The 15,220-nt window shown below is 44.3% G+C and overlaps 1 protein-coding gene across 2 annotated transcripts; it reads left to right on the top strand.

The window, feature by feature from the left end:
* The first annotated feature begins 3,079 nt into the window (after window positions 1-3,079).
* LOC310797011 (Golgi reassembly-stacking protein 2-like) lies at window positions 3,080-14,800 on the top strand. 2 transcript variants are annotated; one of them, XM_083659284.1, is made up of 10 exons: window positions 3,080-3,229; window positions 3,987-4,067; window positions 4,180-4,383; window positions 4,495-4,581; window positions 4,710-4,840; window positions 7,133-7,265; window positions 8,414-8,537; window positions 8,726-8,821; window positions 11,851-11,979; window positions 13,095-14,800. In XM_083659284.1, the coding sequence occupies exons 1-10, from the start codon at window positions 3,167-3,169 to the stop codon at window positions 13,337-13,339; spliced, it is 1,293 nt and encodes a 430-aa protein (XP_083515410.1). In that variant the 5' UTR covers window positions 3,080-3,166; the 3' UTR covers window positions 13,340-14,800. The 2 variants fall into 2 exon arrangements, with proteins under 2 accessions (XP_083515410.1, XP_083515411.1); XM_083659285.1 differs by having other exon boundaries at window positions 3,150-3,229; window positions 3,930-4,067.
* The last annotated feature ends 420 nt before the right edge of the window (window positions 14,801-15,220 follow it).

The following is a 15,220-nucleotide window of genomic DNA, read 5'->3' as shown; positions in this document are numbered from 1 at the left end:
TGGTGGTCTGAATGAATAATAACCACAATGCAAGAGCTTGAAAATCTCCCAGAAAAGACATGCTAAGATGGGAAAAGGCTTAGAGAGGTATGGCTCCCTGCAGACACCCCTCAAATTGAAGAATCAATGTTGACCTATGGAAAGAGGTGCAAAATCTCATGCAAGATGTCATCAGCTCCAGGTCTAATGAAGTTTCCTATCTATCAGATGCACTAAAGTGAACCAGATGTCTTGAGATATTTATGGAAGCAGTGTGTGAGAAGCAAATAATCCCCAGCTCATGGTAGAGCAGACACGAAGAATATGTAGAAAATATTTGATGAGAACGTAGTGTGATAAGCTGCAAACAGATGGGTGCAGTTGACCTTATTAGGGCTTCTGTGACAAGTGGTAGTCTACCTTTACTAGTTTCCATTGTCCAGTAAGTATGTAATGAATGTGCCTGATACATTTTCTGTTATTTAGGCTATTTTAGAACCCAATAACCTGTGTGAACCTGTGACCCGTAACAAGTGAGCTCAAATGTATTCATAGTATTCCCATTCCCATGCTGTCAATATGGTGCTTTACCATATACAGATGAGCTCACTGGCTGTGGCTATCATTTGACTGTTAGAGTGGATAAGCTCCCAAAAAGAGAGGAATTGTGCACTTTTTGAAAAAACATCCACAGTGATCCCCCCCTTAAATAACAAGGGTTAGTTACATCACATCCTGTATATTGGTTACTGACCGTCCAGCTGTACTGAGACCACTAGAGGACAGCACACCACTGACTGGCATAATGAGTGTTCAGGTCACTGGTTGGTTGAATAGACAGAGAAAGAGAGAAATATCAAAATAGCTATTTGCCATTAGGCTATATCTTTGTACCCATACCCATTAGTACAGTGGCCTGGGATTATTATTATTATTTTACACCACACACAATTTAAAACTACCGAAGAGGATTAGGGCCACAATGTGACATTTGAGTTCCGAGTTCAAGTCAACATTCTGAAAATAAAGTTAGAATTGTGAGTTTAATGTCAGAATTCTGAAAATGAAGTTAGAATTCTGAGTTTAATGTCAGAATTCTGAGATTAAAGTCAGAATTCTGAGTTTAATGTCAGAATTTTTATGAAAAAAGAATTATCAGATTAAAGTCAGAATTCAGAGATTAATGTCAGAATCCTGAGATTCAAGTCAGAATTCTCAGATTCAAGTCAGAATTCGGAGAAAAAATTCAGCATACTGTTTCATGTGACATCACTGATGATGTCATTGATGTATTACCAATGTACAGAAATGTAAATGTCTGGGGTCCCTAGGCTAGACATAAGGTAGATTTGCCTTTTTAGAGTGTTATGAGCTAGCTATGCACAGACCTGTCCAAATAATTATGTCTGTCTGTAGGGAACAGACTGACTTTGTGAACTCAATATGTTTATTTTAACTTTTACATGGGTTTTGTAGTAGTGCTATCAATTCTGAACCAGAAATTGTCCCTTGATCCAAAGAAAACCAACGCTACAATTAAATAACAAGCGTGAACAGGAGACGATTGCTAATTTCTCAAATGCAAAACAGCAATGTAATAATCTTGTTTGTAGTTCCAGTGAAAGAGCTTTGTTTGTGAACAGTAGGCTTATATACAAAAATCCTGAACTTTACTCTGTCACTTAGGGCTCACCCACAGCAAATGAAGCAAAAAGTTTGAAAGCATCTGTGTCTCAGTGTGTAGCATGTGGACCACCAGCACAACGTTAGAGTTTCTGAAAGGAAATTTAACAGGGGGGGGCATATCTCGGCAGCAGCAAAAACCACCCTGCCGAATATTGCCCCCCCCCCCTGTTAAATTTCCTTTCAGAGACTATAGGGTGAAACACAGTTACCAGCTAATATTTTAGGTTATTTGTGAGTGACATTGAGAATTTCATAGAGGCAACAGTCACCTGGCCTTAGCAGGGGGGGGGGGGGGGGGGGGCATATCTTGGCAGCAGCAAAAACCACCCTGCCGAATATTGCCCCGCCCTGTTAAATTTCCTTTCAGAGACTATAGGGTGAAACACAGTTACCAGCTGATATTTTAAGCTGTTTGTGAGTGACATTGAGAATTTGATAGAGGCAACAGTCACCTGGCCTTAGAAGGGGGGGGGGGGGGCATATCTCGGCAGCAGCAAAAACCACCCTGCCGAATATTGCCCCCCCCAGTTCAATTTCCTTTCAGAGACTCTAGCGTGAAACACAGTTACCAGCTAATATTTTAGGCTGTTTGTGAATGACATTGTGGCAAGTGTTGTGTTGTTGTTTTCTGTCTTTAAACTAATTCAATTAGGCCATATCTGGTACCCTGTACTTATAGCCTATGTAAGATTAGTTTTTAAACGGTAGCCTAATGTTGACCTACGTTGCGAGCTGTCTCACAACGCACCAAAGCATACAATGTATTTTAATGTTAATTGACTTTCTGACCACCCGCCTCAGTGCTTATTATGAGGCCAGAATAACAGATGCTGCTGGCCATTGGGAAGGCTAACCCTTTACTTTTGGTTTTATTTATTGTGTATGATTCAACTTTTTATCTATGATTTTATATTATTGCATGTTTTTGTAGATTGTTGGGACTTCACTGGCCTGGAACAAACGGCTGGACTGGGGGGGGGGGGGGGGCTAGGCCTATGTGCTGTAGCCTATTGTATTTTTAAATTGATATTTTTTATAGTTTTCATTTGCAGGTTAAACTGTCAGCTGAGCTGTTATTGAAGCTTTGGCTAAAGGCCTGAATTTTACAATGATGTTTTGAAATTAATTTCAATGTCCCTTATCAAGAGCAATTCAGTTGGTTCATGAAATCGCTGGGCTGCGTGCCCAGCGATTTGTGGTGTGGGAGATTCCAGCTGTCAAAAGAAGACAAAAGACTTGCTCCTGGCCAATCCCGGCGCTTGACTGCTCTGCGTAGGCGGGCACAGGGCGTGGTTTTTGCGTAACCTATGTGCGATTCGACTGGGTGCTGGGACTGTTATTTCTTAGTTATTTCCTGCCACGTAACGGCGCATGCGCATTGTTCAGCTAGTCTAGTAGTTGAATTGGCGACGTGTACCGGTGTTGCTGACTGGCTGTGGAAGCCAAGCATCTCACCTTTACCAGTAGAAACAGCGTCAAACACAGTCTTATCCACCTTAACATGGGAGGCGCGCAGAGTGTGGAGATACCGGGAGGAGGCTCCGAGGGCTACCATGTTCTCCGGGTGAGGGTTTGGCTCTCGTAGCCCGCAGTTAGCTTAGCATCGGGTCAGCGGTGGAGGATTCCCTGCTCCCTGTGTTGACTCTAGGCCGGGGATGACATCTGGGGCCTCCGTCTGGATAACATTGTTGCCTACGTAGCAACATTTTGCTGTGCATCATTGGAGTTGTGGCAGTCTCGTCTGTCATTTCTCATCATGTTCTCTGTTTAGCGTTATGTCCGCTCGTTAATTAAATATGCTTGTCAGAAGTTGAGCACCACTGATATGCTACTATAGCTAGCTAGCTATTTTAAATGACAGCTGCCAAGCTAACGTTTTCAATATTTATGTGTCCATAATCGGACACATCCCCCGTCTGGCGTGCCCCCCTTTCCTGTTAAACCTGGACAAACACCTCCCAAACAGGCAGGCCGCTATATTTAAACAGGTTTGCCAGTGCATGATGATGCAAAAAAAATTGCGGTACGTTTTGGGTTACAAAGGCAACATGCCAGCACTGGAAAGTGAACGTTACATGTACAATAACGTTATTGGACACCCTGGCGACAGATGGAAAGCCAGCGTACAGAGAGAAAAATCTGTCTGTAAAGTCTGTAACCTAAAACAAATTACAGTCTGCAACATTGATATTCCATGGTACCAATTTCAAAACCAATATCTACATTTCCAAAAGAGTTGATACCTTTGTAACCCATTTCCTTAGTGACTGCATGTATCCCAATAGAGCCATCTGCTGAAGTTGTCTCTGGTCCTTGTGCAGGTTCAGGAGAACTCACCAGGGCACCGGGCAGGGCTGGAGCCTTTCTTTGACTTCATCGTCTCCATCAACAACACCAGACTGGTAAGTGCTGCAGAAAGTGGGAAAGGAATGTTGTCATTGTGTACTGTATGTAAAGAAAAACTGCAGATAATGAGGTGGCATGTTTCTCTGGTCGTCATCCTTTCTCCTCCAGAACAAGGACAATGACACCTTGAAGGACTTGCTGAAAGCCAGCGTGGAGAAGCCAGTCAGGATGCTGGTTTATTCCTCTAAGACCCTGGAGCTCAGGGAGTCCACCGTCACCCCTAGCAACCTGTGGGGGGGACAGGGCTTGCTTGGGGTCTCCATTCGCTTCTGCAGCTTCGAGGGAGCCAATGAGAATGTTTGGCATGTGCTGGTCAGTAGCCGGAATCTTGTCTGTATTGTTCTCTTTTTATATAGCTCTGTTTTGTTTGGTATACCAGTAGTTTCTTTCTTCACAGTCTCTCTCTCTTTCTCTCTCTCAAAGGAGGTGGAGCCTAATTCTCCAGCAGCTTTGGCTGGCTTGCGGCCGCACACTGACTACATCATTGGAGCTGACACTGTTATGAATGAGGTACTTTTGGTCATGAGAACTACAACTCCAGTACTGATACATTTGACCTTGTTATAATAAGATTTGCAGTAATTGTGTGACTTCTCATTTTGACCACCTTCTCCTTCCATCTGTGACTTTATCTCCAGTCAGAGGACCTGTTCTCTCTGATAGAGACCCACGAGGGCAAGGGGCTGAAACTCTATGTGTACAACACAGACACTGACAACTGCAGAGAGGTGGTCATCACGCCTAACAGTGCCTGGGGAGGAGAGGGCAGGTAACACACTCTTCCTGATAGAAATGCACACAGGCGCACACAAGGTTTTCTAGCGTGAGCTTGCTCCAAGAAAGCCTCTGAATAAAGCATTTGCCCAGTTGTTGTCATCCTCTAAATTTGTCTGAGGGTATCATTTAGCCAATCACAGCCAAGATAACTACATCCACCATGATGTTCTTGCAGTACTTTGATATCTGAATTTCTGACCTGTAATTCCGTTCCAAGTTCCGAGTTTTGTTGAAGCAGCAAGTAACAAAGTAACAAATATATTCTAAACGGTCTCTGAATAAGTATGGTTTTGATCGTGAAGTCTCCAAAATTAACATTCGCTTCCCACACGTCAACATGCGTTCATATGCGTGTGCACATGAAAGTTGCGTGCAGCAACCCCTGTGGGGATGGACAGTCCAGACACTATACTGTATGGGCGTGATGGCACTCCTCATAGGCGCACATGATTTTAAAACAAGAGGATGATTATCACAGCTCCTTCTCACCTTTTTCATCCAGAACCAGTTTGCATGCCTGATTATTATTATTGTTGTTATTATTATTATGCTCCTGGTTGTCCTCTGGAGGAAGAGCAGCCTTGATTGAGTGAAAAGCAGAAGACAGATTTCTCAGCCTGTGTGTGTGGGTGTGTGTGTGCGCGGTATTAGACTCAGCCCTCAGTCTTGACTAGTGCGCTATTAGACCGTGCATCCGTTGTGGTGTGCATGTGAGCGAAAAGGCAAGCATGTCCTGTCCAATAAAGACGAGCATGTCCTGTCCAATAAAGACAAGCATGTCCTGTCCAATAAAGACAAGCATGTCCTGTCCAATAAAGACAAGCATGTCCTGTCCAATAAAGACAAGCATGTCCTGTCCAATAAAGACAAGCATGTCCTGTCCAATAAAGACAAGCATGTCCTGTCCAATAAAGACAAGCATGTCCTCTGTCCTGTCCAATAAAGACGAGCATGTCCTGTCCAATAAAGACAAGCATGTCCTCTGTCCTGTCCAATAAAGACGAGCATGTCCTGTCCAATAAAGACAAGCATGTCCTGTCCAATAAAGACGAGCATGTCCTGTCCAATAAAGACAAGCATGTCCTGTCCAATAAAGACAAGCATGTCCTCTGTCCTGTCCAATAAAGACGAGCATGTCCTGTCCAATAAAGACGAGCATGTCCTGTCCAATAAAGACGAGCATGTCCTGTCCAATAAAGACGAGCATGTCCTGTCCAATAAAGACAAGCATGTCCTGTCCAATAAAGACAAGCATGTCCTGTCCAATAAAGACGAGCATGTCCTGTCCAATAAAGACGAGCATGTCCTGTCCAATAAAGACGAGCATGTCCTGTCCAATAAAGACGAGCATGTCCTGTCCAATAAAGACAAGCATGTCCTGTCCAATAAAGACGAGCATGTCCTGTCCAATAAAGACGAGCATGTCCTGTCCAATAAAGACGAGCATGTCCTGTCCAATAAAGACGAGCATGTCCTGTCCAATAAAGACGAGCATGTCCTGTCCAATAAAGACAAGCATGTCCTGTCCAATAAAGACGAGCATGTCCTGTCCAATAAAGACAAGCATGTCCTGTCCAATAAAGACAAGCATGTCCTCTGTCCTGTCCAATAAAGACGAGCATGTCCTGTCCAATAAAGACGAGCATGTCCTGTCCAATAAAGACGAGCATGTCCTGTCCAATAAAGACGAGCATGTCCTGTCCAATAAAGACAAGCATGTCCTGTCCAATAAAGACAAGCATGTCCTGTCCAATAAAGACGAGCATGTCCTGTCCAATAAAGACGAGCATGTCCTGTCCAATAAAGACGAGCATGTCCTGTCCAATAAAGACAAGCATGTCCTGTCCAATAAAGACGAGCATGTCCTGTCCAATAAAGACGAGCATGTCCTGTCCAATAAAGACAAGCATGTCCTGTCCAATAAAGACGAGCATGTCCTGTCCAATAAAGACGAGTGTGTCCTTGTCCGGTTTAATCTCTTAAGGTCCTTACACACCAAGCACGTTTTTTTCGTGCGATTAATTTGCACGTCAATAATATTTTCCGAACCTATATCAGTCAATGCAACCGTGCATACCAACGGCGAAGTTTCGCCCAGCGTTATTGCGGTGTTTATTTTTTCGAACCACGGTCGATTTTTCAGAAATTCGCTTCCGACGTGTACACATCTGTGGCTGTGATTGACAGGTGGGTCAAAACTCGCATCGCAATTTCGTGCCGTATATTCGCATCGCTCTTGATGTGTAAGGACCTTTACTTTAATCTTTCCTTCTACCGTGTCCAGTTTAGGATGTGGGATCGGGTATGGATACCTGCACAGGATACCCACCCGGCCTTTTGAGGAGGGGAAGAAGTTCAGCTTCCCCGGACACGCTGCCGGTGAGCCGGTCAGTCCGCTGAAGGACGGATTCACTGAGGTCAGTGCCACACTCAATTGTCATATTCCAGTGGTATGACAATATATGAACTCATTAGAACACGGGATACTCGGATAGCCCTCAGTTCAGACTGCATGAGTGGCGTTCAAAGCTGTTGTAAAATGGCCAATTGAAAACATGCACGACGAGTGACTTTCATTATTTTGTGGCCTCTGATGCTTTCCTCATTATGCATGCAGCGAAGCAGGCATGCCAGCCAAGAGAGGCTCATAACTCATTAGAGTGAATTAGATGTTTGAACGAACTTGACCGTACCTTTTCCACTGTAGCGTATTTTCCTCTACCTCGTCCCTCTGGCCCAATTCCAATTCTCCCCCTTACTGACTCACCCCCTTAGAGGCGCGTTCACGTGAAGGGGGTGAGGGCTTAGGGATGTCCCACGGTGAAATCGCAAAGTGAATGAGGGCTCCGCAAATATCTGTAAAAAAATAAAGAAGAAAAGAACACACGCGCAAAACGAACGAGGAGACCGAGGAGCCGCGTGTACGGGGTGCGCTGGAATGCGTAAATTGACAATGAAACATTACATTAATAGGCATTTTAGATTAGACAAAAATGTTATATCAGCGGAATGCAAGTAGTTATATTACACAATCCTAGTATAATCGTCGACCATTTCTATTACAATTGCAATCCACAACTTTTTTGATGAATGAGAAATAGTTTTACCGAATCTGTATTGCACAGTATTGACATTGTGTATAATGTTGGGTGACATGTCATCATTAAGCTTATTTTAATTATAATTACAGAGTTATCAATTGCAGATGTTGCAGTAGGCTATATTTATTCTTTTTTAAATTACCTGTTGTCCACTCTGTAGAGCCAGAGCCTGGATGAGAACAGACTCATCAGGGAGTCTATCCCTCAAACACCTTAGGTGTCTTGACAATAAACAATATATAGCGAGCCCCAAACCTGCCAGAGTCAACATCATCTTGTCAAGTGCAAAGGGATCTGCTGTCCCAATCCTCCTATTTATCCAATGTGGATCCCTTCCACACTTGATGACTCAACCACTTTCAGATGGCGGCCATTAGAGGGACTGAGGGTTCAGGGCTTGAGTCTTTAGGGGGCGGATTGGAATTGGGCCTCTCTTCACCCGCTCTCTCTCCAACTCCCCCCAGGTCCAGCTTTCAGCGGTGACCCCTCCTCCTACCGCACCTGCTGCCCCCTCCGGCCTCCAAGACTCGCTGTCTGGCCTGTCAATCAGCACAGCCCCGCCCACCATCCCCAGTGAGCTGCAGACAGGTATCTCATCTCTCTCTCTCTCTCTCTCTCTCTCTCTCTCTCTCTCTCTCTGTGTCTCATTCGATTTTACTTTTGCATCTAGTTCTAATACCTATTGTAATAACTATTCTAATAAATAACGTTCTCATAAGCTCATCTGTTGTATAATTACCCGCCTGTATTCTGTGTAATTTCTTTCACCCCTCCAGGTCTGCCTACAGTTCCCGTGCTTCCCACCTCCTCCAGCCCCCTCACGCCACTGAACTCTGCTGCCACCAGCTTCAACCCCGCCACCACGTTACCTGGTGCGTGACTTTCTCTCTCTCTCTCACACACACACACCACGCTACCCAGTGTGTGACTTTCTCTCTCTCTCTCTCTCTCACTCACACACACACACACCACACTACCCAGTGCGTGACTTTCTCTCTCTCTCTCTCTCACACACACACACACCACGCTACCCGTCACACACACACACACACACACCACACTACCCAGTGTGTGACTTTCTCTCTCTCTCACTCACACACACACACCACGCTACCCGGTGAGTGACTTTCTCTTTCTCTCTCTCACTCACACACACACACCACACTACACAGTGCGTGACTTTCTCTCTCACTCACACACACACACCACGCTACCCGTCACACACACACACACACACCACACTACCCAGTGCGTGACTTTCTCTCTCTCTCTCTCACTCACACACACACACACACACCACACTACCCAGTGCGTGACTTTCTCTCTCTCTCACTCACACACACACACACACCACGCTACCCGTCACACACACACACACACACACACCACACTACCCAGTGCATGACTTTCTCTCTCTCTCACTCACACACACACCACGCTACCCGGTGCGTGACTTTCTCTTTCTCTCTCTCTCTCACTCACACACACACACACACACACAAAGCACACCTCATCCATCTCTATTCCCGCTGAGTCAGTGAGCTAGTGTCAACACTGCACTTCTGATACGGTGGCTAGGCAACAGAAGCTCTGCTCCCCCTCCCTTCTCTCTCTCTACAGTTTCCTAAGGGCGTGTTCGCACCCTCCCACTTTTCTTGTAGAAAAAGTGCTGCCTCATTTGGTGCTGATAGTGCAAAGTGGGGTAAACAATCCTATGTTTCCATAAGGACAAGCTGCAACCATCGCTAAACAGGATTTATGTCAAATTGTCAAACAGCAGAAGCAGCCATTGTGTTCACATCAGAGTAGGGATGTCACAATACTAGAATTTCTACTTCGATACCGATACCCAGGAAAATATCGATACTCGATACCATTTACCACGTGATGATGACACGTCAAAAATAAAGTTAAGACAGATGGACGGACAGAGGCACACTTCTCCATAATCTAGGCCCAATAAAACTCATTAAAACATTGCACTGACAGCAGATTAGCCCTGCTCTAGCCATCAGCCTATCAGAACACGTTTAGCTTGTTGAAGCAACAGATACCCACCAATGATAGGGAGGGAAAATTGTCATTAACACATTGAGTGCCAGCGACGCCAAATGGCGTCAGGAGAAATTTACCGTAGGCTGCCAGCGACGCCAAATGGCGTCAATAACTCCAAATTCATATTTTGACGGGGGGATGTCGATCTAAGCCTCTTACATCACCTCTTACAATATGGGAGCTATTGAATGTGTCTAACCTATTTTACAGAACCCTTAGGTGGCGACAGTGCCCTCCCGATTAGACAAAGGCCAGGAGAAAAGAGAGAAGAAGTCATGAGGAAACGGAATACGGAAATCGCATCGATATGCTTGAAGCATAACGTTAGCTGTGCCTGTGAACAGCAGTCATCTGCTGCCACAATTGAGCCCCATCCGTGTCCACTGCGATAGTCCATCCATATGATTTAGTTGCCGACACGGCGACACCAGCGTCTTTCTGAAAAGTTACATTATTCTCAGCTGGGAGCCGAGGACACGCTGTAAAAAGGCGGGGGGATGCAGGCAGCGGACTTTTCAGTGCAGATCAAACTCAGAGCAAACCGCAGCAGAGACACTCGACTCCTCCCACCACGGAGGAGGAGGAGGAGGGGGGTGGGGCACGCAGGGGCACATGCAGCCAATCACACACACACACACACACACACACACACACACACACACACACCCAGGCAGCAGCAGGCTCGATGTTGGCCTATGTTTACATAAAGTTGTCTTGATTTCCAACTATTTTGAAGGTCCATGTGAAGAAGATAAAACAGTGCAGGACATGTTGTGTTTTGAATATTGTTATTATGTTACACATCAAATGAAAGCTTTCAATGTGTAGTTTCATAAAAATAAAGTGATATCTTGTTTCCCTATGTAAATAGAGACTTCAATATCCAGCATGACCCCATAAAAGTGAACATTTTGATGTTAGACCAAGCTGTTTACTAATATTTGTAGAAAGAAAAAAAAACATTATTTTGACATACTTTTTCCCGCAGGTAAACTAGACATTCTAACCTTTCATTTCAGCTATAGCATTTTGTTCAACTCAAAGCAGAATTCATTCTGTCGCCTTTCTAACATAAAGATGTGATTATCTCAGAAACTAATTTCAGCATGCTCTTTTCGGTCGAAAACACTCTTTTTCAGAGGGGTGTATTTCCAAAATGGAACGGTTTATAAACACAGTTTTTTTTTAAATGAAACAGAAGGGTTCAAAGTTTCATTGAGGCTATTGGTTGTCCATATAAGAGGAACACAAAAAATGATATGGCTATATTAAAATGCATTGCGGCCTATGTGGCACAGTACAGCAACCTTTTGCCCAAGGGCCGTGGCACTCAAAGTGTTAAGAGAAAGCACTGCTGGTATCGAAACTGTTGCAAATGAGTGTTGTATCCGTTTCAAATTTTTAGTATGGATACTTATCGATACCTGTTGCAAACGAGTATTGTATCCGTTTCAAAATTTTAGTATTGATACTTTTCGATAGTATCGATACTTTTGACAACCCTACATCAGAGTAGCAACTACCACCAACCTTTTAGAGATACGTTCTCCATGTTCATTCTGCTTGTCATTGCTGTTACTGTTGCCATAAACGGTCAGCTGTTACACACCATGAAAGCCCGCTCTCTTCTTTGAAACTTGCCGTCGATGTCATGTGGTCTCCTCCTGTAACTTTTCTCAACTTTAGGAAGTGCTCTTTTCTGCCAGCACTTCTTCTAAAGCATCTGCAATATGGATGGAAAGCAGCTGACTTTAATGACATTCATGGAGGAAGTGAGGCGTTGGCAGCTGAGAAAAAGCGAGATACCGGTAGTGTGAATAATATGGCGTCTTGTGTGTGCTTGTAGGTCTCATGCCCCTCCCGGCCGGCCTGCCCCCTCTCCCTAACCTGGCCAACATCAACCTGGCACTTCCAGACCTCGGTGCCGTGTCGCTAGCAGGCATCAGCCACCTACCACACCCAGCAGGAAGCACAGGTAAATACCATGGCCACCCATTGGTTTGTGAACTCCTGAAACCTTGAGTTTGGCATTTTTGATGAGCTGTGTGATCACTGGACAGGCGACCTGTCAATCACGCCCCAAATCATAGTCTACTTTATCAACTGAATGAATGAACTGAGATTCATTACTAATCTGAGAACTCTCACTCACCATTGTACCTTGTATGCTCAGGTGGGTTGGTCTGCCTTGTCCACTCGCAGACTCAACCACTGGTACACCTTTATTTACAAGGCTATCCTTGGTCTGCTCCCAGCATATTTACAGGCATACATTGATCGAAAACAATCAGGAGGTTATCGTCTACGCACACAGGAGCTTCTGTTACTATCTGTCCCTAGAGTGCGTACCGAGCTTGGGAAAAAGGCTTTCAGGTATGCTGCGCCTTCCTCCTGGAACCAGCTACAAAACAGCCTGATTCTCAGAGAGCTGGTCTCGCTAAATGCTTTTAAATCGCTCCTGATAGATTTTGAAACGTCCAATTCTGCCTGCAGATGCTATGAATGATGTTAACTGTGCTTCCTAGTGTTTTATTTTGTTATATGTTGTCATATGTCGGGACCATGTCACTGTGCTGCTGCCTGTCTTGGCCAGGACTCTCTTGTAAAAGAGATTTTTAATCTCAATGAGTTCCCCTTCCTGGTTAAATAAAGGTCAAATAAAATAAATCATCTATTTTACTTTACTTTTACTTTACTTTTTTTTATTTTACTTTACTTTAATTCGATATTCGACCATCGTTTACAAAATGAACATCCTCTTGTATTGAAGAAGACTTGAAACTAGCAATTGAGACCATAAACTCATTAGGAAAGAGTTAAATCATGTGAGAACTAGGGTCATTTTCCAATTGAATTCTATACAATTGGACTAATCTTTGCAGCCATAAATGGGTGAGCTGTATAAAAATTCACCTCCCGTACAGTTGTCAACTTGTCATGAACAGTGAAATTAGCTGTAAAACCATTCATTTTTCCAAGACAGAGGTTGCCGCTTCGTAAATAAAACTTTTAAATCTTCAAGTCTTTAAATGGCACTGTAGAATGGGAGTGGATCCTGTGACTTAACGCATCTCTCTCTCTCATCCACAGCATTCCCGCCCCTCGCCACTCTGCCCCCCCTCAACCTGCCAGGTCTGGCCCCCCTGCCCCCTCTGCCTGCCATCCTGGCCTCCCAGCTGCCTCCCTTCCTGCACCAGGGAGTGGGCCCCGTGCTGCCGCCCCCCTCCTCCGCCCCCGAAGCCTCGGTCACTGTTACAGCGCCCGCCGCCGAGCCCGTCTCCACAGACGCCACGGAGTCACAGGCCCCCACGGAAATAACGCCGACGTCGTCGTAACACGGGAAGACAAGAGGCCGGCACTGGCCATCAAACCAAAACACACACACACACGGTTTCTCTCTCCCGCCCCCTCCCTCTTTCTCTGTGTTTCTCTCTATTTATTTGGCCAAGAGGGACAGGCAGGCAGCAGTGCCGGTTCAGACGTCAAGGTCGGCATATTCCAGTCGTGGGTCGGGAAGCTGGTGTTGGGAGCTATGAAGGATGGATGGATAGATATGAAGAACTGAGGAGCGGATGGGAGGACAGATCCAGATTGGTTTGACCAACTTGTCTGAATCACCACATTGAGATTGTCATATTTCAAAAGACCCCTTAGCACTGTAGCTTGCCTAAAGCTGCTGTATGAGGACAGGAGGAGGACAAGGTTTACTTTCTGGCTTATTGTGCGCTTCACACCTCTGCAGTTACAAGGTGGCACAGAACTCTCTTAGGACTTTTTCCTCCTTTCTGATCTGGACATCCTTCGCCTTTCAGTTGGGCTTTTTATATATATATGTACTGTATAAGTATAACCGCCTACGAGTTAGTTGACCCCTGACCAGTAGATTATTTTTGATTCTGCCATGTATGAATTTTTGTTTAAATTGCTGTATGATTGTTTCCACATCATGAATGAATCTGCATTATTTTGCACCACATTTGTGTTTTGAAATTATTAGGCATGTCTGTCCCTTTGTGTGTCTCCACATATACTCAAAACTCTACAGTAGCCCTCTGTACCACGCAGGGATGGTAACAGCTGAAAGGCCACGCCAAGAGGTGACATGAGCTACTGAACAGAATGTATGCTATTTGGTGAAGTAGGTATGGAAAATCATGGGTGCGGTTATTCAACAAAACAGTGCTTTGTCCCTCCTTGCATGGCCCAAGCGAATGGGGTCGCAGAGTTGCAGTGATGCCTTACAGCCACAAGGTGTCAACGTGATGCAACTTTCTGAAAATAACATGTATGTACAGTGCAAGCAATAAAGCCAAATTAATTTTACATGGGCCTCTTAATGTGTTTGTTGCTAGTCTGTTAGACCAGTGGTTCTCATGTGGCGTCTGGGGACCACCAGGGATCATTTCGGGTATTCTAGGGGGTCCCCAGCAAATTGATGAGTCGTTAAAACTTAATGATTTTGGAATTTTAGAATGCCAATTTTGATCATAAATTAGTTTCACTTTCTCTCTACCTACACTAGATAATCATGGACAAAATCATAACTGTCAATTTAAAAATATTTTCAGATTTGGGTCAGACAATCTCAAGTGAGGTCCATGCCCCCTTCTCTCTGCCCAAGCCAGGACTAATGATAAAAGTTGAAAACATTTCCCCGTACGCCCCCAACCGGAAATGAGTCCCATGTTTTTTTTTAACCAGCATCAAGAAGACCTTTATTTGTATTAACCATTTTAAACAAATGTATGTGATACAAATTTAATGTGGGGGAAAAAGTAAAACGAATAAACGGACTGTCAATGAGGGTCAGTAATCATACTTTTTAAATGAAAGTGTTTTGTGTCCAGTATACTATAAGTTATGACATTCAAGTATTACAATTCTACCTGGGAAAAATACTAACTATAACTCAGCAAGTCCAATTACAGTATGAAATCAATTGTCCATTGCTGATTGTATTTAAATGTGGATAGTAATGAAAAAGATAAAAGTACAGAAAACCTTTTGACAGATAAGCCATTTGATATGTAGTCAGAAACTTGCCCTTTTATCTGTGAATGTCTTGACTGACATTAGATGTTTTTTTAAATTTTATGTAAACTCATCTTCCATCCATCCTGAATAGCCTCCTTTCCTAGATCAAGGAGCTTCCTGAGGCATCGATGCCTGTTCTCAATAGGACAATACTGATGTTCATCTCAACTGAACAATTGAAA

This window comes from Poromitra crassiceps (genome assembly GCF_964638095.1).
Source record: "Poromitra crassiceps genome assembly, chromosome: 23".
Lineage (NCBI taxonomy): Eukaryota > Metazoa > Chordata > Actinopteri > Beryciformes > Melamphaidae > Poromitra > Poromitra crassiceps.
Note: the sequence above shows the minus strand (reverse complement) of the source record. Positions and strands in the feature narration are given on the sequence as shown.

Coding starts and splice junctions, on each gene's coding strand:
- LOC310797011 (XM_083659284.1), top strand. CDS start 3,167: ATGGGAGGCGCGCAGAGTGTGGAGATACCGGGAGGAGGCTCCGAGGGC. Junction 4,068..4,179: donor CCATCAACAACACCAGACTG/GTAAGTGCTGCA, acceptor TTTCTCCTCCAG/AACAAGGACAATGACACCTT. Junction 8,822..11,850: donor CCCCGCCACCACGTTACCTG/GTGCGTGACTTT, acceptor GTGTGCTTGTAG/GTCTCATGCCCCTCCCGGCC.